Source organism: Meriones unguiculatus, chromosome 7 (assembly GCF_030254825.1).
Source record: "Meriones unguiculatus strain TT.TT164.6M chromosome 7, Bangor_MerUng_6.1, whole genome shotgun sequence".
Lineage (NCBI taxonomy): Eukaryota > Metazoa > Chordata > Mammalia > Rodentia > Muridae > Meriones > Meriones unguiculatus.
This window is the reverse complement of record NC_083355.1, coordinates 61,989,368-62,014,215: the sequence shown is the minus strand read 5'-3', so window position 1 is coordinate 62,014,215 and position 24,848 is coordinate 61,989,368. Positions and strand designations below refer to the sequence as shown.

At 39.8% G+C, this 24,848-nt stretch overlaps 2 protein-coding genes across 4 annotated transcripts in view; one reads left to right on the top strand and one right to left on the bottom strand.

The window, feature by feature from the left end:
* Nucleotides 1-24,848, top strand: part of Slc25a21 (solute carrier family 25 member 21) — a 530,746-nt gene that overhangs the window by 179,902 nt on the left and 325,996 nt on the right. The gene's annotated exons all lie outside the window — the stretch shown is intronic.
* LOC110541272 (ATPase inhibitor, mitochondrial-like) lies at nt 5,927-6,193 on the bottom strand. The gene is given in 2 exon segments (XM_060388440.1): nt 5,927-6,058; nt 6,061-6,193. Coding segments are annotated over 2 exon segments (177 nt in total). The 3' UTR covers nt 5,927-6,014.

Genomic DNA, 24,848 nt, shown 5'->3' with positions numbered 1-24,848 from the left:
GTTTTCACTGATGTGTTTTCCAGCACATGGGAGCAACAACTCCAAGTTCTCTGACCATAAAATTAAAGAGCCTGGGACAGGGCTGACTTTACATTCTCGAAACGGGGTCAATAATTTGTAGTTTGTGTGGTAGCCATGGCAGTGAAAGTTTCTTTTAGGGATAATTTATAAGCACGTCACTTCCTCGTACGGAATTATTATTTTTGTCTGTACTTTAAACCCAGCAGCAGTAGGTTGGACTGAAGAGGATTGCAGACTCTCATGCAGGGTCTGCACCTGCTTTAGATTTTCCTTCGCTGAGAAGGTGAGCTAATCAAGGTGTACTTGGAGGAAGACCGGGAGACCTGCTTTCGGGGGCAGGAAGGCTGTGGCGCTTGACAGACTTGGCTTCTTGGAAATTGCAGCTGAAGTTTTTCAGTCCTTGCTTGTGCCTGGACTGGAACAAGTCTTTCTCTCCAGTCTGGAATCTCAAGTGGCAGATTCCAATCTCAGGTCAAGACTTAGGTGTTGGGTGGTTGGGTGCTGAAGGACAGGAAATGCTTGTCTGTTTCTAGTCAGCTCTTTCATGTGTGGTTCAGCATTTGGCATAACATCTGGGGAAGAGGAGAGGTGGTGGGTAGCTGGGAAGAGTGGAGGGAAAGGAAATTGGTCAGGAAGTATTGCATGAGAGAAGAATCTAATTTAGAAAAAAAAGAATATATATATATATATGTGTGTGTGTGTGTGTGTGTGTGTGTGTGTGTGTGTGTGTGTGTGTGTACTTTCTCTAGAAACTCCTCTGACAGCTCAACTGCCTGAAAGCAACTTGACATGCTGCCAGGGAGCAGTGTCTGTGAAAGGTTTAAGATAAATATCAATGGTAATATTTTTCCCAAAACCTTTGTGTGCTCTTCACCTTCCTCCCCACCCCTCACTTTTTAAGGAAAGTTACATGCTCGCGTTCTAACTTGTCCCAATAGAGAGTCAATCACAAAAAGTTGTCCATAAATCCAATCCAAACAAAACAGAGAAGGAACTGTAGTATTAGGTACCAGGGGTCTCCGGAACAGTATTAGTGTTCAGAACGTGTCAGCCGTGAACCTAGGGCCTTTAAGTGAGATTTTAGGACTTGTGTTTTTCCAGTGTGGCCCCAGATGAATACCAACCAGGTATGTTTATATCATTATTCCCCCACGCGCAGCTTTTTATAAAGTTAATACTGGGCCATAATTATGAATTCATAAATAACATGATTTTAAAAGTTCATCAAGAAGCTGCTCATATTCAAAACCCATGCAAGGTCTTCACCACCTCTCGGTTGTATACCTAAGCAATTTTAATATCTAGCATTCACACCCTGGGCTCTTCGAGTTCAGATATTAAGCTGAGAGAATGCTCACAGAATTGATAGTAATGAAAAAGCTATTCCTTAAAGGTGAGCATTTGTATGTGGCTGCTCTCAGAGAAGATCTCTTTCAAATAATCTGCATTTTGGCTTGTTAATGGTTTAGTGAACCCAAACAGTGGGGGCAGACTTTGTGAACCATAGAAGAGACAGACTGAACCCCAGCAGGACTCGCTTGCTCTGGGGGTGGGGGTTGGAGAGCGAGTACTAAGCGCTCTTCACCCCTCATTCCACAGGAACTAAGATCCCTGCTTTCTTGTCTTGCATTGACAAATATGAAATATGGTCACTTTAAAGACAAAGCAGCAGGGACTCCTTGAATGGTCACGATTGCTTTAAATGAAGCTTCTATTTTCTGGGACAATTTTCTCTTGCCTCGTAAGCTCTTAGAAGACATTCCATCAATGTGCAACATAAATGTTCATCCAGTTATTACCAAACTATGTGATATTTAGAAGGCAATTGAAATTCTTTCCATTGAATTTTGAATTTCTTGTAAGTCTTATAAGGTCAGAGTGGTTAATTACAGAGTTAGATGACAAATTCCAGCTCTTACATCACAAAATCCATGAGCCAGGTTATCCATTAAACCTCATCGTTGGCTGTGAATCAATATCAGCTGGGGAGCTTTAAAAAAAATGCCAGATACTTGAGCCCGTATAAGAGATTCTGATCCAATAGGTCTGCGTGAGCCCGCTAGAAATTTTTTAGAGAACAGATGTACAGCCGGGGCTGAAGTCTTCTGCAACAGATAGTTTACTCATCGCCTGACTTGACTGGGTTCCTAGATAGAATAGTCTGATCTAACTAAACACTAGTGAAATAAATGTAAGTAAACCTTCCCATTTAGGCTTCCATGTCCTGCAAACCCCTGCATATCCTACCCTCATCTGGCACTTTGTAAGCTCTATGCATTGATATCCTGCAAACCTTTGTTATCCTAACCTATGACTGGCACTTTAAAGGCCCTATAAGTTCATGCTTCCAGATCACAGACTTGCAAACATTCACAATGCCAGCTCAGCGGGACCGATAGGACGGTCTATGTGTCAGTACCTGTTAGAGCACCCTCTCTTGTTTTGTCTAATTCTTTAGATACTTACATGTACAAAGATTTGAGCTTTAGAGAAAGAAATAATTAGATGATGAGTAGTTAGATGGCATTTTAAGTGAGTCCAACAAGGCTTACCTTCCTTGTTAAAGAACGGACATATATGACTTAAGAGATGGCTCTTCACATCAGAAACAGTCCCTGTTCCCCTTACTATGGAACCCATTTGAATACTGAGTTGACATGGACTACATCCTAGCAGGGGTTCTAGGTTATATCCATGCATGGTCGTTGGTTAGAGAAACAGTCTCAGAAAAGACCCTGTGCCCAGATATATTTCATCCTTGTGGAGCTCCTGTCAGTGGCTGGGTATTTGACCCCCCACCCTGAGGGAGGAGCAGCCTTGTTAGGCCATAGAGGAGGACATTGCAGCCAGTCCTGAGACTTGATAAGCTAGGTTCAGATGGAAGGGGAGGAGGGCCTCTCCTATCAGTGAACTTAGAGAGGGCAGGGAGAAGATGAAGGAGGGGATGGGATTGGGAGGGAATGAGAGAGAGGGCTACAGCTGGGAGTAAATAAATAATAAAAGTAAAAAACCGTAATTAATATAAAAAATAAAAATTTAATTAAAAAAAAAAAGAGAAAGAGATGGCTCTTCCCAAGGACATGCTTCCACAGTGAATGAGAGAAAGGCCATTCTGCATAGACAGGCCTTTTGAGGTGCTGCTCTGATCTTCCTTCTGTGGATTTACCTGGAGGACTAGCCTGATGCCCTGGTCTTTTTTTTTAAATTTAATTTAATTTAATTTTTTTATTAGTTACATTTTATTAACTCTGTATCCCAGCCGTGTCCTGCTCCCTATTCCCTCCCAATCCCACCCTCCCTCCCTCCCTCACCTCCTCCCTGCCCCTTTCCAAGTCTACTGATTCGGGAGAACCTCCTCCCCTTCCATCTGACCCTGTTTTACCAGCTATCTTCAGGACTGGCTGCAAAGTCCTCCTCTGTGGCCTAACAGGACTGCTCCTCCCCTGAGGGGTGGGGAAGTCAAAGAGCCTGCCATTGAGTTCCTGTCAGAAATAGTCCCTGTTCCCCTTACTATGGGAAACCAGTTGGTTACTGAGCTACCACAGGATGCCCTGGTCTTTGTACTGAAGTAGCCCAGTGACTTTAGGAACCAATGAAGAGGAGCACTGCCATGTATCACTTAACAGTAAGGCTATCTCTGAGATGTATGTCTGTTGATCTTATTATTGTGTGACTATTACAGTGTGTATGTACACAGCCTGATAGTGGTCACAAGGGGAGAAAGTCTTATGAGACTCTTGTATGATCTGTCACTCATCAGTACGCACAGAGTGTATGACCATGCTCAAAAAATGTTCAAACACGTGGGAAAGAACTGCTGCAGGAACACAGAGAAACAAGCTCTCTTACCCAACCAGATGCAGTAGAAACTTATCCTTATTTTCTGCTGAGAAGCAATTTGGTAACATATATCAGCAAGCTTAATTACATCCCCCTCCCTTCCTCGAGTGAATCTGCCTCTAGGATTCTGTCCTGTGGAAACCATGGGCTAACACTGATAAACAGAAATGTGCTTCAGACTATGATATATATATATATATATATATATATATATATATATATATATAGCAGGAAAAAAAATAGAAACAACACATTTAGCAAAGGGGGATAGTTCACGCCACCTAAGTATATCCATACGATTAAATATTATGTAGCATTAAAATAATGCCAGTGAAGAGTTTTTAATGAGGTGAAGAAATATTAATGATACATTGTGTTAAAACGTACAAAACTATACGGTATGATCTCAGCAAGGAAAATAAAGGATGTAAAATTTAAAAGAATATGTTAACAGTAGTCTTGTAGAGGTCACAGCGGTATAACGTTTATTTTTTTTTCTTTTCTACGTTGAATTTTCCCCCAAATGATCATAAATTATCTTAATGAGTGGAAAACTTTGAAGTAGTCTTACTTGATTAGATAAGAAGATTATACAAGTATAAATAAGGGTGGTAGAGTCAAGGACTCAACTCTAAATAAATGGAAGCTTAACCTACCAAAATTCCATTTACTTTGGCAAAAACCCATCTTGGTGTTTGGGATTTCTTTCCCCATGTGTCAAATCAGGGCACTCCACTAAAGGAATGTTAATATCCCTTTAATCTTTATGATACAAAATGACCTAATCTTATCACAACATTGTTATATATAATCCTTACTTTCTGTGAAAAAAACAAAATAGTAAGTGCTAGCCAGGAATTTCTCCAGGCTCACTTTTTCTTTTTTTTTTTTTTTAAATCTCCTACTCTGAAATAGTAACCAGTCTGTAGCAGAAATTCTTATGGTTCAACGGTATATTTTGATTAAGGAAAGAAAAGAAATACAGACAAGTATGTGGACACAGTGTCAATATGTGGTGCTTTATCTATCCGGTCAGTGTCACTGAAGTGTCGGAGATCCCGTGGGGCTTGAGGCACTGCTCTGCGACTGAGCTGTACACCGCACCTCTGGATCTGAGGAAACGAGAAGCGTTAAGTAGCTCAGAATTCCGGGACTGCAAGGAGCAGGAGAAGTATCTCAGGGCAAAAACAAAGAAGTAAAGAAACAGCTCCAGAGCATAGAAGACAGACAAAAACAAAGAACACCACACCCTAAATTTTTTTTTTCCATAGATCCCCAAAGAACTGACCTCAGCAGTGAGCGCCAAGATTAGAAGAGTCAGCTGAGGCTTGCTGTAGCAGGAGTTTGCTAAACTGAGAACCTGGATTAACTAGGCGGCTCTGCTTAGAGCTGATGAGGACGGCACAGTTAGTGCACTGGGCTCTTGGCAGAAGGAAATACAAATCCCCTCTATTGGAAAGGAACTGCATTGTAGGATTCCAGGATTCTCCCAGATCAAGTTCAATTAACTATGAATTCATCAGGCTCAGCCCAGCAGAGAACTGGAGCGTAAGTTCAGGAGGGTCAGGACAGTGATTACGTAAAGGAGAGGTAACCAAAGGCGTGGGTGCCTTCAGGGTAATGGAGTAAGACTGCCCTCAGTGAAAATGGGGGGAGAAGGGCAATACATTTGTGCTAGCGTAGGGAATTTCAGGTGAACTTAAGATGGGTAAGCAGAGCACAGACAAATGGACGCTATGTATTTACAGGTGTGTATATGGCTCCATGTTGTTGTTCTTTTCATTGAGAGACCTCCTTAGTAAAGGCCTATTTCCTGGATCTTGTTTTCTTTCTTTCTTTCTTTCTTTCTTTCTTTCTTTCTTTCTTTCTTTCTTTCTTTCTTTCTTTCTTTTCTGGTGATACTTTATTTAATCTGTTAGCAGCACACAGATCAAATATTAATAACTCAAAACTATGTCTCTGTAGAAGGGGGAACGATGCAGGCCATTCTGTGAGGGACTAGGCGCCTTTAATGATCGTTGTCCTCTAGGGATTTTAGCTGTTTCTTAAGACACTCAAGTTTGTTTCTGCAGACGCTCAATCTCCTTCGCGTGGTGCTCTATCTCATCTTCATGATGCTTCCTCAGGGCAGCCGGCTGTTCTCTACTCTTCTCTCAGAAATAACGCTCCTCTTCAGCCTTCTCCCTCTTTCCGAAGGCCCGCCAGCTTCTCAGATGGAGCCAGCGCCAGTGTTCGTGCTGTCCGGCAAGTCCGAGCCGTAGCCTCCGGTTTGCAGGACCCTCATACCCCAAACACCGAGCCGAGCCCGAGCTGCCAAGGCCGAGCTTGACATTGTTTCCTGCTCTTGTTTTACTAAATGCTGTTTTCCACTAAAAGATTTAGGGCTCCCTGGAGAAATGTATGATTTCAGAGTTGAGGCAGGGACTGTGTATATTTGGAATGCCTTATATTGGATAGTAAGTGCACATTCAGAAAATAATGAAGACATGTGAAGAGAGGATTTTAAAGAGTGAAGAGGCTTTGGCCAAATCTGTACCAATGTGAGGATTAAAGGTAATCATCATATCAGTAGATTATATCACACTGACTAGTGATATAAACCCACGAGTCTTCCCTGATGCAAATAAATGAATAAATACATGCAGAAAAGAGGAAGTTTTTTCTTATAGTACAGTGCTATCAAATGTAGAGTGAGTCCAATTTTGAATTACAGCAGCTATAATACAAGTTGGTTCAACGAGGAAACACCAATTTGATATTAACTGCTTGCACCTGATCCAGAAGACATGCTGCAGAAGAATAGAATCTGATTCTAGTCATTAGGAAACATTGTCAAAACCCAAGTTGAGACTCATTCTATAAAATCCTATAAAATCTGATTTACAGTCTTTTAAAATGGTGAGACCAAGAAAGGTCTGAGAACCGTTTGAAATTCATAGACACTAAGGAGGCATTAGGACAAAGTGCACAGTGTGGGCCTGGATGAGACTCTTACTATATCCGGAATAGTTTGAGAAACCTGTGGGAAGTCTCGTTGAAGTGCAGAAATGAATTATTTTGTTATATAATATCTTATTATAAAATAGGATTATTTATAATCTCTAAGTTTGAATTTATATCAAAATAAGCATTTAAAAAGGTATATCATAACTTTAAAAAGTCAGATAAAGGATTAAAGTCCATAGAAACAGAAAAGCAAAAAACTTAAGCTTATAGAAGTTATTAGTCATTTTATTTGAAAAGTTAAATATTGTCATGAAATAGTTAAAGGAGTGGAATTTTATAAGGGCACAAAAAACAGAAGACGTTGAAGATCACAGGGCCGGTTAAAAAACAAAACTAAATCTAACTTGTAAAGATAGAAAAATAATACAACAAACCTCTAGCTGTTGAACCTAGAGACTCATTGTATAAGGCAAACAAACTGGAAGTAGAATAGAGAATGTGACCTTAAGAATATCAAGAGGTTCTAACAATAAGAATAGAAACAGTAGTGATTTAAAAATAGCTGTTATACAGGAACATGGAACAATCCTCGGACCCCGGGGAAAGCCAGCCCACAGCTTAAATAGCCTCTGGGTAGCCAACCCAGGCGTGCCACGGGGGCAATGCAGATAGGTCCACATACATGGAAGCAAGCCGGATCCTCAGCCTTAGCCAAATGTGGAATTGTTCATGACAGAGAGCACTCACCATCGGGAAGGTGGAAGGCGGAAACCAGCTCCATCTTTAAGGCATAGCATTCCGCAGCTCTCTACAGTTCCCCCTTTTTGTTTTAGACGCATCAGGCAAGAGTAGAGGTCTGATCTCTGATATTAGAAATAAATTGGGACTTTGTACAGATGTTCATTTAGGTGTCATCCACCCAAAGAGCATCAGACCGGTCCGATACCTTTTTCTCAGAGGCGGGACCTGGGGCATCAACCCGCATGCAATCAGACATGCTCTTCTCTGGGTCCAAAGCGGCTGACCCTGAGTGCAGTGCTTAGCCTCGCATCCTGAGCGTATCATTTTAGCTTTTTATGGTATCCAACCATGCTTGGGGAGAATGTCCTGCTTCAATGGCTGTAAAGGCCTGGAGTTCCTGAATAAACTGCATTGAAAAAAAAAAAAAAAAGAAAAGGAAAAAAAAATTTATGTATGTATTTGATGTTCAAAGATAAATAAGTTAAAAATAAGTGATAGGTAACATTGGCTTTGTTATTTGAGAACTTTTTTAGTTAGTTCTTTGTGGTTTTAATAGAATATCCACATATGAATTTGATTGGGTGTAAATATTATGGAACTAATGATCTTATACAATACATGAATTAAAGCTGTCTGCATATCAAAAAAAAGAAAAATCTACAAGAAATCTTCCAAAATAAAGCAATATTCAAAGCAGTATGCACAATAATATTTCAACAAGTTTAGCAAGTAATGTGCTTTGAAGAAGAAAAACAAAACAAAGAAAAAAGAAGCACAGGGGAAAAGATACCAAAATCATGAATTGCTTCTGTTTTGTTAGTAAGATATTTTACCTTCTATGTACTTGAAGATATTTCAATAAACTTTATGTAATTTAAAAAAAAAATAGCTGTTATATAAAACTTACTACATATGCGATCTACAAATTACCCCATGTATCATGCAGAATTTAAGCAATGTATGTATGTAGATGTAGTAAAAATACCAAAGACAAGGATGACCTCTGTAAAACATCCAAAGGCAAATTATTTAAAAAGGAGCCACAGGGCATGGTGACACATGCCTTTATTTCCAGCACTCAGGAGACAAAGGTAGGTGGATCTCTGTGAGTTCAAGGCCAGCCTGGACTACAAAGTGAGTTCCAGGACAGCTGCTTGGTTTGTTACATAAAGAAACCCTATCTCAAAAAAAAAAAAAAAAGTGGACTTTGGGAGGGGCATGCATACAGAGCATGGAGGAAGGGAAGGATTGGGAAGGGAGGAGGGAGAAAACCACAGGGGGATACAAAGTGAAAAAAGTGTAATTAATAAAGAATAAATAAATAAATAAGAAAGGTAGTGAATAAACAAAGAAAGAAACAAATAAATAAGCAAATAAATAAAAAGAAGGAGCCAAAGTTGAACAATAGTATACTTTTCAACAACAATGCAAGCCGGGAAGTAATGGAATAGCAATTTTATAATGTGAAGCTAGAATTTTGTAGCCAGACAAATTATCATTTACTAATGAGATAAAATAAACATATTTATAGATGAAAATGAAGATAGTACAAGAAAAGTACACTAGTACACTATTTTTCTTCTAATAAGGAACATATTATTTTGTTGGGTGTACCTGCAGAAGCTAATTTTTAAAAATTGATCCACTTAAGGTATGGCTCTCCCATGATTAAAGGAACCTGCATTAAAATACCCCTGTGTGTATTTGAAACTCTTTGTTTCATGTGTATAAGCCCAATAAAAATAAGGTTACTATGTTGTGATGGTTGAATAATATTGAGTAATATTGTGCTATTTTTGTACACGGAGGCTCATGAGTGTTCGGATTGAGAGTGACCTGATGAACAACACTCACTAAGTAACTTTATTTCTTCACTGCCTCATACTTTCTGTTACGCTATATTTTAAAACAACTTCCTCTTTGCTTAAAATCCTTAAAAATAAATCTTAGAGGTTCTAAAATAGGTCATGACGTTCAGTTTAGTATCGAAATTTTAATGTTACCTTCATATAACAATATCACGTCATGTTTATAATAATAGGCTTTATGTTTTTCAACTGCTTTTAAGATATGTGATTGACCACAGGATAAGTGTCATCATGAAGTTCTTGGGACAACCATCAGAAAAAATGTTCATGCATAAATTCAGGAACCACATCAGTAAGCCTGTGAGGCAGTGAGTGGCCCAAATATTCAGTTCACTAGTTTTTCACGTACAGGTCCTACCTATGCCTTAGTGAATAACCATAAACAACCCATTCTCCTTGCATAGTCTCATGCCCTGAGCCACAAAACATGTCCTTGAGCTCAGGGCTTCCTGAGTGTACATCAGGGGATGCCCTGTCTCAGCCCTCCATGGTTTTATAGTCTTTCAACAGAAAAGAAAAAATTTGTTTAATTGAGAATTAGCTGCTGGCAGCAAACTAGGAAGTATGTTTTAACTTCAGTTTAAGTCTCTATGATCTCAGAGGTTGCTGTTATAGCTCTGCAGATCCTTTGTCCTAAACAGAGGACTTCTTTCTTTGCAGAAAGTAAGAAATAGATGAGAGTGCTATATTTAGTTTATACACAAAAGCTAAAAATAGGCTCTGGAAGATCTGCATTATTATGTGATCTGTCATTTACTTAGCTAACTAAAAGTTGTTTAGACAATGAAAAGTTTAGAAAATATTATCTCAGCTGGTTTTTTAGGTTGCTTTGTAGTCTCCTATATTAATGTACTGTTATTTTTGGCTAACTTGTTTCTAATGTAGTAATATAACTGGAAGGTTATATTCTATATTCTGCTTTGAGTACCTTGAAAGAACAAGGTACTTGGCAAATACTTGTGTTTGGCAAACACCAGCATAATGCTGTCTGACCTGTTAAAGTGCATTGTTAACTTAAGACAAAAATTAGCTGGTTGGTAGAAGCGACCATAGCAAGTTATGCAAACAATAATCCTAGTTACGTGCCCAATTTACTGTCAGTGAATGGCTTAGGCACCAGGGTTTTCTGAGTCTTCCTTGAAGGGACACTACAATCTAGTTTCAGAGTATCCAAGTCTAACTAGGAGATGGTGTATAATGTATAAAACTAAGTCTCCTACATCAAGGGTTTATAGAACATACTTGAGATGTGTGGGTTTTATGTTTTTCAGTTTCATGTTCTGTTAAAAGTTATATCGTACTTTGAATAACAAGTGCCATTATAACACAGAAATTCAATGTATCAACCTTAACTGTGAAGTCCACGTCTTAGAATTGTTGAAATACATCTTCTTTTAGAGTTAGTTTGTATCACAGAAGAAATCGAATAATTATTTATGTAATATTTTATAGTAACATCTTGATTTTTAACCATGTGCTAGCCAGCTTGATCTTGTTATTGCCAATAGTTGTCTCCAAATGTCATTCTTTATTTTAAAAATTCAAACAATCAAAACAAAACTTTTACGTACTGTTGAGGAATGTGTGGTTATCGGTGTGTGTGTGTGTGTGTGTGTGTGTGTGTGTGTGTGTAGGGCTGTATGTGATAATTTACTTGGTAAAGTACTTATATCGCAAGCAAGCATATATAGTTCCATCTCCCTAGAACTCACTTTAAAAATAAAATACCAGATGTGATGATACATGCTTGTAATCCCAGAACAGGTGAGGTGAAGGTAGAGGGTTCCCTGGGGTTAGGGAGCCACCAACCTATCCTGATAGGTAAATTCCTGCCCAGAGAGAGACCCTGTCTCAGAAGAGGATAAAATAAGGCATCCAAGACTTCCACAAATATGCTCATTCCTGTGTGCACATATACCCAGACATACATTTGCAAACACACACACTCAGGCACATGCACTCAGCCACAAGGCACATGCACACAGAAAATGAACCTGGTAGGTAGGTTGGAAAACTTCTGAAGGCATGCCCAAAAGCAAAATATCATGCATGCCAGAGAGAAGCTAATAAGAACTTTCCTTTATAATATAATTTTCTATTTATTACAATTTATTCATTTTGTCTCCCAGCTATAGCCTACCCTCGTCCCTTCCCAATCCCAACAATGGAAAAAAAGACAGCATCTTCAACAAATGGTGCTGGTCTAACTGGATGTCTACATGTAGAAAAATGCAAATAGATCCATACTTATCACCCTGAACAAAACTAAAGTCCAAGTGGATCAAAGACCTCAACATAAAACCAGACACACTGAATGTGTTAGAAAAAAAAGTGGGGAAGAGCCTTGAGCTCATTGGCACAGGAGACAACTTGCTGAACAGAACAACAGCACAGGCTGTAAGATCAACAATCAATAAATGGGACCTCATGAAACTGAAAAGCTTCTGTAAAGCAAAGGACACTGCCATCAGAACAAAATGACTGCCTACAGATTGGGAAAGAATCTTCACCAACCCTGTATCTGACAGAGGGCTAATATCCAGACTATATAAAGAACTCAAGAAGTTAAACAGCAACAAATCAAATAATCCAGTTTAAAAAAAATGAGGTACAGAGCTAAACAGAGAATTCTCTGTAGAGGAATATTGAATGACAGAGAAACACTTAAAGAAATGCTCAACATCCTTACTCATCAGGGAAATGCAAATAAAATGACCCTGAGATTTCACCTTTACACCCATCAGAATGGCTAGGATCAAAAACTCAAGTGACAACATACGCTAGAGAGGATATGGAGAAAGGGGAACCCTCCTCCATTGCTGGTGGGAATATAAACTTGTACAACCACTTTGGAAACAATTTGACACTTTCTCAGACAATTAGGATTAGTGCTTCCTCAAGATCCAGCTATTTCACTACTAAGCATATATCCAAAAGATGCTCAGGTACACAACAAGGACATTTGCTCAACCATGTTCATAGCAGCTTTATTCATAATAGCCAGAACCTGGAAACAACCCAGATGTCCCTCAGTTGAAGAATTTTCTTAAGAAAAAATCCCAGTGTATAGGCAACTGGATGGTTCAGCAGGTGAAAAGCACTTGCATGCAAGCCTGATGACCTGAGTTCAAACATGGAACCCATGGTAGAAGGAAAGAACTGTCATACACACACACAATAACAACGAGATTATAAATGCAATACCCACAATGCTAGAGGAGAAAATCTTTTTTGTTTTAATTATTAAGTAATATGTTAGTTCTGTCTATCCTTTCAGAGATGATGGTTGGTATAAATGGCAGTGTTTTATATTATTTTATAATTGATATTTGTTGTAAGAAAACCAACTTTTCTGTAAGAGCCCATTTACATTGAAGTTAAAAATGATTGTGTTGTGACATTTTCCTCCAAAGTCTTTCTTGATGTGAGATAGAAAGAGGCGTCACCAGTCCCTGTGCTTCCCCAGGAGTCTGGAAGAAGACCTGGGCCGTGTTTCAGAGCTGGCCTCTCCAGTAGCATTTGGGTTTCATCCTGTGTGATTTCATCCTGAGCAGGCATGTTTTAAAAAAAACCTCTCCTCACAATTCTTTTTGATTTTCTCAGACATTGGAACATTTGTTATCTGCCACTGGAGGACAGAGGAGGAAGTGTTTTTGTTTGTCTGTTTTATTATTTTTTAATTTTTTTTGTTTTTAGCATCTCGACTGCAGGTTCCCCTCCATCTTCTCCCTGTCTCTCTCCCCCCTCATCCACTCCTCCTCCATTTCTCTTCAGGAAAGGGCAGGCCTCCCATGGACATACAACAGCCGTGTCATATCAAGTTGCAGTAGGACTAGGCACCTCTTCCACTGAGGATGATGAGACTTGATGTTCTGGAGTGGGTTGATGCAGGGGTGGAGGTAGGGGCTACTCTTTTTCTGAGAAGAAGGGGATGGAGGCGAGGGGGAAGAGGGTGAGACATGAAGAAGAGGGGTGAGGGGTTTGCAGTCCGGATGTAAAGTGAATAAATAAATAAACTTAGTAAAACTAAACAAACAAGCAAAAAGACTAGGTACCTTCCCTCTTATTAAAGCTGGACAAGGCAACCCAGTATGAGGAAAAAGAGTCCCCAAAGTAGCCAAAAGACTCAGAGACAGGCCCTGTTCTCACTGTTAGGAATCCCACAAGAAGTCCAGTTTTTGTTAGTTTTTATTTTCTTCTGTTTGTTTGTGTGGTGGAGGGGAAGGAGAGGCTGGACCCAATTTCTGCCTTTCTAGAGCACAACACCAAAACCCCAACACAAAGTAATGACAGATTGTACAATAAAACGGCAGGTCAGAGAAATAAACTAAAAGAGGATGGTACCAGTAATTAAGTGAAATTAGAAAACATATGAATGCCTTGAAAGCTTGGAAACCAATTCTTAAATGTGCAAATGTAACGTAAGGTGCTGAAGAAGAAAAGGAGGGCGTGTGAATCTTGGGAGGGCATGCTTTTGAAAGGTAAGTATTTCTTGAAAAACATGAATTGCAGAGTACCTGGGGCTCTGGCTGAAAAGATTGCTTCAGCCACTGAGGTGATGATGAGCAGTTGGGAAAGGGAGCTGAGCACAGAGGAGGAGGAGGGGATGCCTAGTGCTTGGCATGGAGGCTTTCAAAGCAGGATGATGAACTTGCACTGGCTGGCTGGCAGGGTGGCGGCAAAAGAGAGGGAAGCGGTTCCTGAGGCGCAAATCCTCAGTGACACTCACTTCCTTCTGTGGCCTAGTTTCTGCCCTCCTGCCATGTGACTCAGCATTTCCAGGAGCCCTGTCTTGCATCAGCTTCACCCTAGGGGTGAGGGCCTCTTGGAGTTGGGATAGCATGGGAGTGAGACCAAATCCCCTCCTGGTGCCCTCGACTCGTATTGCACAGCCATTTTGCATTTGACTTTTCTCCAATATACAAGCTACAGCTTGTTCTTCAGGGACCACTAATCATTTCATGTCAGCGATGCCGAAAATCTGGACTAAACAAAACCCAATGATATCATAGGCAACAACAAAGAGAAGCTCTGAGCCTTTTGAAATATTTGAAATGGGTTAGGGTTTGCCCGCTGAAATTGCTCAGGTCCACAGGGAACTTTCTGACCACCACTTGTGTTATACTAATCTTGGCTTTGTATGTGCTCATCTGATTTGCACATGTGAAGGACTCCCACCACTTATTGGGAGCTGCCCACAATCATTGTACACCTCTCCTCTCCTATACTGCGCGATTGGTGGTCTGCTGGACATTGTGCAGATGTTTCTCCTAGGCTATTGCATGATTATTTTTCAAGTGGCCTCTTAGTCAAGGGATGGCAGGCCGGCACATGGAAACATCTGCTCTTACCATTTTTCTAAGCAAACAGCAGATGGCATTGCTGTTGTCCTTTTGATCTGGAGCAAAAATTCCCAAGGCTGAGGTGTTGGTTTACATTGACTGCCTGGCAAGAATCTGCCGGAGAGTTCAGCCCACCTCCCCCAACAGTAGCACTGCTTTCAGATGTTTGCTCTGTGGCTCTCATTCTTAGCTTGTTTCTTCCGGTGACTCTACTTCTGTGGGATGTCATGAACTTTGATTCTTCCCCTTGTGACTGTTCCTAAGTCACAGCATTAACAACCGTTGTCCTCACAGTGTCTCATTTGTGGGCCTGGGGCTACCAACAGTGCTACCAAGCAGGAGAGGGTAGCATGTATGTCTAGGTCACAAGAGGATTTATTTGAACACTGAATATTCGTGAGCCATGGATTATCTGGGAGATGGTTGAGCTATCAAGCTCTTTCCAGGGCTTCCTCAGCCAAAGAAGACCATCTCGATATCACATTTTAACTGTTGGACATGTAAAACTTAGTGAACATACATTTATAATCCTTGAGCAAGGGCATGTACAAATGCAATGCAAATAAACATAAACACAGAAAATCCTTCTTCAATGCTCTAAATAGAGGATAGCCTGTGGGAAGGGGGAAAAAAGCTGACTTTCTTATATTTTCCATCGGTTTATATTGAATTTCAATAGATTATTGTTGTGTAACTTTAATTATCTTCTGTGCACCCATGCTCTCCACTGCATATTTTTCTAGACCTTTCTTCTTTGAGATTAGTAGTCAAACCTTTTTCTTTACTTCTTCTGCCTGGTCTTGTATATCCTGCCAGGTGTTCCAGGAACCTTCTGTTTCCTTATTTGGGAAATGAAGATAATGAGAATATTTTCCTCATAGGGTTGTTGCTTGGTTAAAGGAAACTGTGTGCCTAGCAAGCACTTTACAGATGGCAGTTGTCCTTTCCATGCCCTCACCACCATCACCACCATCATTGTTATCATCATCATTGTATTATTCTAGGTCATAGAGTCAGGGGACCCAACTTTACCATTTCTAAGCTGAAAATGTTAGACACTTGTATAATCTCTTCCTTCTAATTCTAGCTTCAAAGTTTATTGGCTTACTTTTTTTTTATAGTTTTAATTTGGTTTGGGTTTTGTTGTAGCTTTTCTTCCTTTCTTTGATTTTTCTTTCTTTCTTTCTTTCTTTCTTTCTTTTTCTTTTTTCTTTTTCTTTGAGAAATGGTCTCAGTATTTACGCTTAAAACTCATGATCCTCTTGCGTTAGCCTCTGATTACATGCCCAGTTTTTTTGCGGTGTTTTGTTTTACATATTCAAGCTTTCTGCTGATATACCTACCCAGATATTGTCTTTGAGTTTATTTTGTTCTATTTGACGTATATAATAGATTTTTCCAACTCAAAAATCCTAGGTTCATACTTGTAACATCAAGTATGTATGTATCAAGGCTTAATAGTTATTAAAGATTTACAATTTTTGTCTGGACTTTTAAATTAAATTAATTAATTAATTCACTTTACATCCATCTTATAGGCCCCACCCACCTTTCCTCCTGGTCCTACCCTCCCTCACTCTTCCCCTGTTCCTCAGAAAAGGAGAGGCCCCTTCTACCCACCCACCCCAGTTCATCAAGCCGCATCAAGACAGAACTCCTCCTGCCCCTGATGCCTGGCGAGGCAGTCCTGCCAGGGGGCAGTAATCATAAAGCAGGCCACAGAGTCCACGTCAGAGTCTTCCCCAACTCCTCTTACTAGGGCACTTACAAAAATATATAATTTTATCATTAAACTTTTCTAGAGGGACTAAAATCTATTTAAGCCTGCATCAGAGAGCCCCATCCTTTTCTGTATATTCCCGGTTTACTTCCTCTGGCCTCAGACCTCTGCTTTAATCTATATCTATGAAGATAGCTACAGCACAGTAGGCAGGCATTCACGCATACTGATTTGTGTGCATTCTTCCATTTGCATCGGATAACCAAGTTTTAGGTAGCTATTAATAACTATTTGTATTCTTTAAAAATTAACCATCATATCAGTCCATTATTGTAGAATATTTTTATAGCAAAATATTCTATTATTGTAGAATATTTTATAGCAAAATATTTGGTAGCCCAGAATATACAAGTGTTGATTATTTACCTGAAGTTTCTAGGTAAAAATGAAATGCACAAGGCTGCTGGTGTTTGTTGTTGTTTTCGAAACAGAGTCTTACATGTCCGAGGCTGGCCTCAAGCTCAGAATTTACTATTTAACTGAAAGTCATACTGAACTACTGATCCCCCTGCCTTTACCTCCCATGTACAGGGATCACCTGTGTGTGCCACAGGCTCATTAAATGAATGGTATTCTTTTAAGGTGAGGTCTCAAATCTGCAGGATTTGTCAAAACAAAGGTCTCTGCACATGCCACTTTTATTAGCAAATAAAAAGGGAGGAGTAGAGGGGATATTAAGAGAAGGCATGAGTCACATTTCTGACAAGACAAGGCAGCTACCAACTGACTGTATGTGGAAACAGTGCTGGAGCATGTCTGCTAGCATCTCAGTCACTCTGGGATTTAGGATTACCAAGATCAGTAAACCTTAAATACTGGTGATTAGTTTATGTAACACTGGAAAAACAGATCTCCTTCCACTCTTCTAAGGAGCCTATCTTACTATCCTTTTATTTCACTTCCAATCATTTCTTTCAGAGTTTGTAAAATCCTGTTATTAAAATGTTTTTATTATTTTTTTTCCATTAATACTTAGGCACTGAAATGTATAGAGTGCTGTCAAATAGTCTTCTTTAAAAGATGTAGCCCATGGCATCTCAGTCTCCATGTGGGTTCCCTAGTAAGGGGAACAAGGGCTGTCTCTGACATGGACTTAGTGGCTAGCTCTTTGATCAACTCTCCCTGGTGAGGAGGCCTAGGTAGGCCACAGAGAAAGAGGATCCAGACAGGCCTGATGAGACCTGATAGGCTAGGTTCATATAGTAGGGGAGAATGACCTCCCCTGTCAGTGGACTAAGGGAGGGACATAGGGGTGGAAAATGGAGGAAGGATGGGACCAAGAGGATATGAGGGTGGCAGCTACAGCTGGGATACAAAGTGGCAGCTCAGTCTCCATATGGATCTCTGAGTGAGGGGATCAGAGGCTGCCTCTATTGTGAACTCAGTTGGCTGCTCTCTGATCACTCGCCCCTGATGATGCAGCCTTGCGAGGCCACCACGGAAGAGGATCCAGGCAGTCCTGATGAGACTTAACAAGCTATGGGCAGATGGCAATAGTGGATAACTCACCCTTTCAGTGGACTAAGGGAAGGGGATGAGGGAAAGAGGGAAGAAGGGTGGAGAAAATGGAGGGGGCTTCAATTGGGTTACATACTGAATATCTTGTGAAGAAAAAAAAAGAAACTGTACGACAAGCTTTAGGTCAAGTTTGAAACAGACTGGTGTGTGATTTCATTCAAAGATAAAATTTAATAAAGAGTTTTCATTCTAAAAATTTTTTATCTCAGTTTAATATTTTCTGAATCAATAAATTGAAAATCAATTAATTTTCAGCTGTAGAAGATTGGCTTCAAAATGGGCTCCTCCCTTTCTCTTGAACTAGATTTACCTTCCTCATCCTCACTGAATACCTTTGCACACGTGTTGTGTCCCTCAAGCACAGTGAACTCAACCATCCCCATGCCACCCTCCTTGAACCACTTAGGTATCCTCCCCTGAAGTGGTGGCACTTTCCTCACTGTGTACGTCCACACTCCTTCCATGAGTCAGCCTGTGCTGTGCTTTACACACATACACACACACACACACACACACACACACACACACACGCATGTTCAAGGCACTTTTCACCTCTTTTCCGGAAACTATACCGAGACCGCATTCTCTCCTTGTGTACCATCCAGGTCCCTGCTCGCCTCCTCTCAATCTATTTTACACATGGCTGCTGCAGTTTTTCTTTTTTTCTTCCTAAAATATAGCTTTAATAGTTTTTTTTATTAGTGCTCCCAAATGTAATGCTGCCTGCAGAGTGCATTTGGCTCTTTAATGGTTACAGTCTTCTCTATTTGCAGCCCAGCTGATCTCCCATCCTTTTCCTACATGCCAGTCTCTGTAACTCATATCTCCAGGCATTTGACTCCGCTCCTGTGGTCCTTCCATTGCCCACCAGCCCATGCTGTTTGTTCTGAACTCTGACTCTCTTTCTCTTGTTGACAGCTTTGAGCATGCTCAGATACTACTACTTCATAAAGCCACTTTTGATTATGCTGCCTTGTTCCCCTATGGACACGCTGTTTGGTCAGTCTTCACTCTTTTTGTCTTCTTCCCTGATCTGTTAACAAATGCCTTACCTTATTATTTGTTATATTCACTTTTCTCTTTCTGGATAGAATATAATATCCATAATGGTTAGGACCAGTATTTTAATTACTTTTATGTTCTCTCTTTTAATATATATATATATATGCTTGTGTGTGTTCTAGTTATATGAACAAAATTAAAAATTAATCTCCAATGACATTTGTGTGCATGTGTATATTTGTATTATATTTTGAGCCATGGTTTCACATGTAACCCAGGCTAGCGCTTAACTCGGTATTTTCTAGCCACAGCTTCTGGAGTGCTTGCTTAATCACATCCAGCTTTGTGTCATTTTGTTTTATAACATTATAATGATAAACACCATTTCATTACTTTGTAATAGTACCCCACTCATAATTCTCCCATCTTCAGATAAGACTGGTGCTTTGAGCAAGAACACAGAAATTAATCACTCAGAAGACCGTCGTTGGCACTGCTGTGCTAATTGGGAAATGTAGAAGGCACTCAGAAAATTTATTAGTTTGTATCAGCTCACGAGCTTCATTTTACTTGCGCTGTAAAATCTCAGCTGACTGTATTGGCACATACCTGAAATCTTAGCACTGGGAGACTAAAGCAAGGAGACCAGCCTGTGCTGTATAAAGAAATTCTGTCTCAAAACAATAAGAAAGCATACCGTCTCAAAGAGCACTATTTGCCTATGTGCTTAGTTCCTCTGTTCTAGGGAGGTCTTTGAGTCCCTTTGGGCAGGATCCAATTGAATACATTTAATGCATGAATATATGACTATGAAAATGAACATGTAAAAGAAAATTTAAAATGCAACGATTCTGTGTATTTTAAGAACTTCTTTTGTGGGGCTAGTGCTGGAAATTGAATCCACTACCTTTAAAATCTAGGTGGATGTTCTACTCACTGAGCTGTCCTTAATTCCAGAATTTCTTTTAAGATATCCTCAAAGGATTAAACAGCAGTAATATTCCTAAAAGTAACTTATTACCACTTACTCTAAAATCAGCAGGAAGTTATCTAAATGAAACTATTGGGTTGAGTTACATGAAACTGAAAATAGTTGATAACTGAAACAAACCCAGCTACTTCAAATGGTTTTATCAGCCTCTGTAGAAATGGAATAAATACAGTCTTGAATCTTAGAACTTAGTGCTGAATCCTTCTGTTTTTTTCTTTTTCTTTGCCCTGAACTGGCTTATTATTTTATTCTTCCTTTGGCTCAACTTATGAGGCTAAAGCAGTAATTAGCAATACTATCCTTCAGTTATTACTTGTAATTATTGGCTTAATTTCTTCATATTATTGGTATGTAATTAGCTCATAATTAGTTGGTTTTATTATACTAGTAATTAAAATATAAAATTAATTGGAGATATCCTTTACTTTGTAGTCAGTCTAAAGGTATAAACATGCATGACATAACTTCAGCTTGGTGACTCTTTTGTGCATATGCTAGTAAATTATGATCTGTGGCTCATCTTTGTTCAGGATTTGCGATTCTATAGACCAATGTTTCTTTTCCAACACACAGTTATATTCTAAGAATTTATTTTCTTAATAAAAATGTTGATACCTTATTATTTTCTTTCCTCTTGGAAGTTTCATGGAATCCAAGAAGATGAGTTCATTAAGTTAATACTTAATTTTGACAGTTTTATAAGAATTTATTTGGATCATTTTCCAAGGCTAGTAGAGACAACAGACTTCGAAGCCGTGCCCCAAAGTCCTAACACATTTCGTCCAGGAAAGCATGGGCCATCAGAATTCTACTTCCCTCCTCTGCTTGGAGCAGAGGACTCAAAGTATAAATGAAAGGGCTCAAAGCTTGGTTTCTCCCTAATACTCTCTCAGTTAGAAGAAATAAAAACTACAGCATGTGTTCAGACATCCACATGTCAGGGAGACTGCAGTCTCTCACGAAGTTCTATAGCCTCCATGGGAAACAGGAGGCTAAGATAAGGTAGGAAGAGCCTGGCAAGTCTGCCCCTGCTCTTAGAAAACCACCACCCACAGCCGGGCTAACAGAGGCTCTGGAACCTCAACCTTGGGCATCGGACTTCGGGGCATCAAGGCAACGTGTTTGTTTGAATACTTTGTGTTGGTTTGGCAGATAAGCCTTATGTTTTTAAACTTAATTGGAATTGCGAAAAGTATTAAAGTTGAAACCTGAATCTGCAAATGTATTTTCTTGAGTGCTCATTTCTAACAGCAGCCTTTGGTTTTCACATCTCTGAAACTTTATGGTTAAAAAGAAATTAAAGCTTAGGTGACCTCTAAAGGCCCATGATCCTGTTTGACTTGTTAATTCTGCTTTGTCGAGAAGACCCGGCTCCTTGGCTGCATTATATAGGGATTGGACTGTGTTTCACCGTATGTTCTTTGATATGTGCACAGTAAAACACGAGACCTTAAAATACAAATCCCTTGCTGAGCCTCTTCTCCCTGGGAAAGAATACATTTAATGGCCAGATGGAATGGCATCATGTCTCACTGTTGGGGTAGCTCAGAAAAGACAACATCACGGAACACTTTCCGTTCTCATCGGGCAAGCTCCTTAGTTTAGTCAGGTGCTGTGACTTGGACCCAACACCGAGCTGTGGCTCAGGAGACAAAACAGTTGGAAAACTCGAAGAACGGCTCTAAGGGTCAGTGAAATTTACTGTGGGCAGCTGCTGCTTCAAAGCCACGCTCTGCGCAGAAGCCTATTAAGAAGTAGTAGGTTAGGTCCCCGCTGTTTCCCCCAGCGTGATGGATGATGCTGACAAGAGAAAAGACTTCCTGTTTCATGGAGGTGGCTTTTCTCTGTGCGCCTAACCTCCTTTCTCAGGCTCTCTCCATCCCTTTTCTAACCATCGATTTCACTGCTCCACTACATGTAATAATAACCTGGAATTGTCAGGAATGACTGACTGTGACTCACCACTGAATACCTGTCAATCAACAGGACCTCCCAGCCTCAGGACAGGGGCTCTGCTCTCCAGCTATGAAGGAAAAGAATCCTATTGCGGGTGAACTGATAACAGACTTTTTTTTTTTTTTTTTTTTAATATGCTCCACTTTTTTCTTTTTCTTTTTTTTCCCCGTCAGGAACATTTCACTTTATCTCATGTTGAGAATATTCCTTACTGGCCTGCCCTCCTGTTCTAGTTTTTGCCATGCTCCTTCCTTTGAATATAGACACACGAACTTGGATATTTGTGCTTTTTGATTACTTGGCTTCTTAATTGTTTCTCAACTTTACATTTTCAGAGTTCTCAATGTCCCTTTGCCCCACTTGCTTGGGGATCATCCAGCGGATGCCATTTCAATAATCTGTTACCGAGAATTTTATTTGTAGACGCATACAAAGGCACACCACAATATAGCACGTCTATGGTCCTTGTCTCATTTGATGTCTCTAGTGCTCAATGTCTAGCACTCAATGTCTCTCAGTTTCTGAGAGTTACCATGGACATGTAATTGCTGTATCATTGAGAAAGAGGAAACTGTTACTCCATCTGTTTCATGTGCATTGTGATGCAATACTTTCTAAGACTGAGACAGATTTGCTTGCTTGGCAACAGACATCATCTGCCTGCCACCCCTCCTGAATGGGTGGAGAGAGGCTACGCACAATTTACAGATGCAAAACAAACAAAACACCTCTGTTTTCAAGACTGTATTTCAAACACAACTCTTTTCTTCCTGATCCTATTGAACAATGGTTACCAAGTAGTATTAATAGCTTGTGTTTAAACAGTCCCTTGCTACATTTAGAGTCAAAAATTACATAAACAAGAGGCCCTACTGAGGCTTAGCATCTAAAAGAGACATGACAGAAAGATCAGGAAAAAAAGGGGTTCATTTGTGAGACTGTGGGAGAATGACAAATATGAAGACATGCCCGTCCCTTTGCCGGCTGGAGGGTCAGGACTGTGGTATAGCCTATGGTGCTCTGAGTTTACTCTCCCATCAATTGATGACTCAGGGGAGGAAAATCAAGTTATCTGACAAGATTTGAGATAGAAACAGATCTATTTAGATTGAGCTGAAGAGTTAATTATTCTGAGAAATAAAAAGTCGCAGGAAAATGTCTTTTTGCTGCCTAATTTAGAGGATTTTCATTGACTGTGGGATCCCTTGAGGGGAGTTTCTTTTTGCCATCTAATTCAGAGATTTTTTTAAAAAATTATTGCAGAATTCTGAAGGAACTGTTGCAGGAGGTACCAGGAAAGGAGGTGATAGTTGAGAGATAAGGCTTTAGTCCCTCCAATTCTGCTGCTCTCATTTGTTGATTTGAAACTGCCAAGTTGAAGAAATTTACAGAGAGGCTCTTTCTCTCTGCAGCAGCTGGTAGGGTGTTCATGAAGTAGTAGATGACTGTCCTGAAGGGCAAGCCTGCCTAAAACATACATTATTTTATTTCTCTTTTTCTTAGTAGGGAGTGCTTTCTTGAAATATTTCTTCTGGGGGCAACAAAAGAAATACTTGTCTGAGAAAGCGCCAGATTGATTTCCAGAGTGGTTGTACAAGTTTACATTCCCACCAGCAGTGGAGGAGGGTTCCCCTTTCTCCACAACCTCTCCAGCATGTGTTGTCACTTGAGTTTTTGATCTTGGCCATTCTCATGGGTGTAAGGTGAAATCTCAGGGTTGTTTTGATTTGCATTTTGCTAATGGCTAGTGAGGTTGAGCATTTCTTTAAGTGCTTCTCTGCCATTCGGTATTCCTCTACAGAGAATTCTCTGTTTAGCTCTGTTCCCCATTTTTTAAGTGGATTACTTGGTTTGCTGCTTTTCAGCTTCTTTAGTTCTTTATATATATATACTGTATATATACTTATATATATACATATATATATATACAGTATATATACTTATATATATACTTATATATATATACTTATATATATACTTATATATATATACTTATATATATACATATATATATATATATACAGTATATATACTTATATATATATACTTTATATATATATACTGGATATGAGTCCTCTGTCAGATAAAGGGTTGGTGAAGATTCTTTCCCAATCTGTAGGTGGTCGCTTTGTTTTGATGATGGTGTCCTTTGCTTTACAGAAGCTTTTCAGTTTCATGAGGTCCCATTTATTGACTGTTGCTCTTAGAGCCTGTGCTGTTGGTGTTCTGTTCAGGAAGTTTTCCCCTGTACCAATGAGTTCTAGGGTATTTCCCACTTTTTTTTTCAAGCCGATTTAATGTGTCTGGTTTTATGTTGAGGTCTTTGATCCACTTGGACTTCAGTTTTGTGCAGGGTGACAAGTATGGATCTATTTTCATTTTTCTACATGTAGACATCCAGTTAGACCAGCACCATTTGTTGAAGATGCTATCTTTTTTCCATTGTATGGTTGCTCAGACAACTAGGAATAACGCTTCCTCAAGATCCAGCCATACCACTACTGGGCATATATCCAAAAGAGGCTCAAGTACACAAAAAGGACATTTGCTCAACCATGTTTGTAGCAGCTTTATTTGTAATAGCCAGAAGCTGGAAACAACCCAGATGCCCCTCAACTGAAGAATGGATGCAGAAATTGTGGTACATCTACACAATGGAATATTACTCAGCAATGAAAAATAAGGAAATCATGAAATTTGCAGGTAAATGGTGGGATCTGGAAAGGATCATCCTGAGTGAGTTGTCCCAGAAGCAAAAAGACACACATGGTATATACTCACTCATATAGACATACAACATAGGACAAACCCACTAAAACCCGTGCATCTAAAGAAACTAAGCA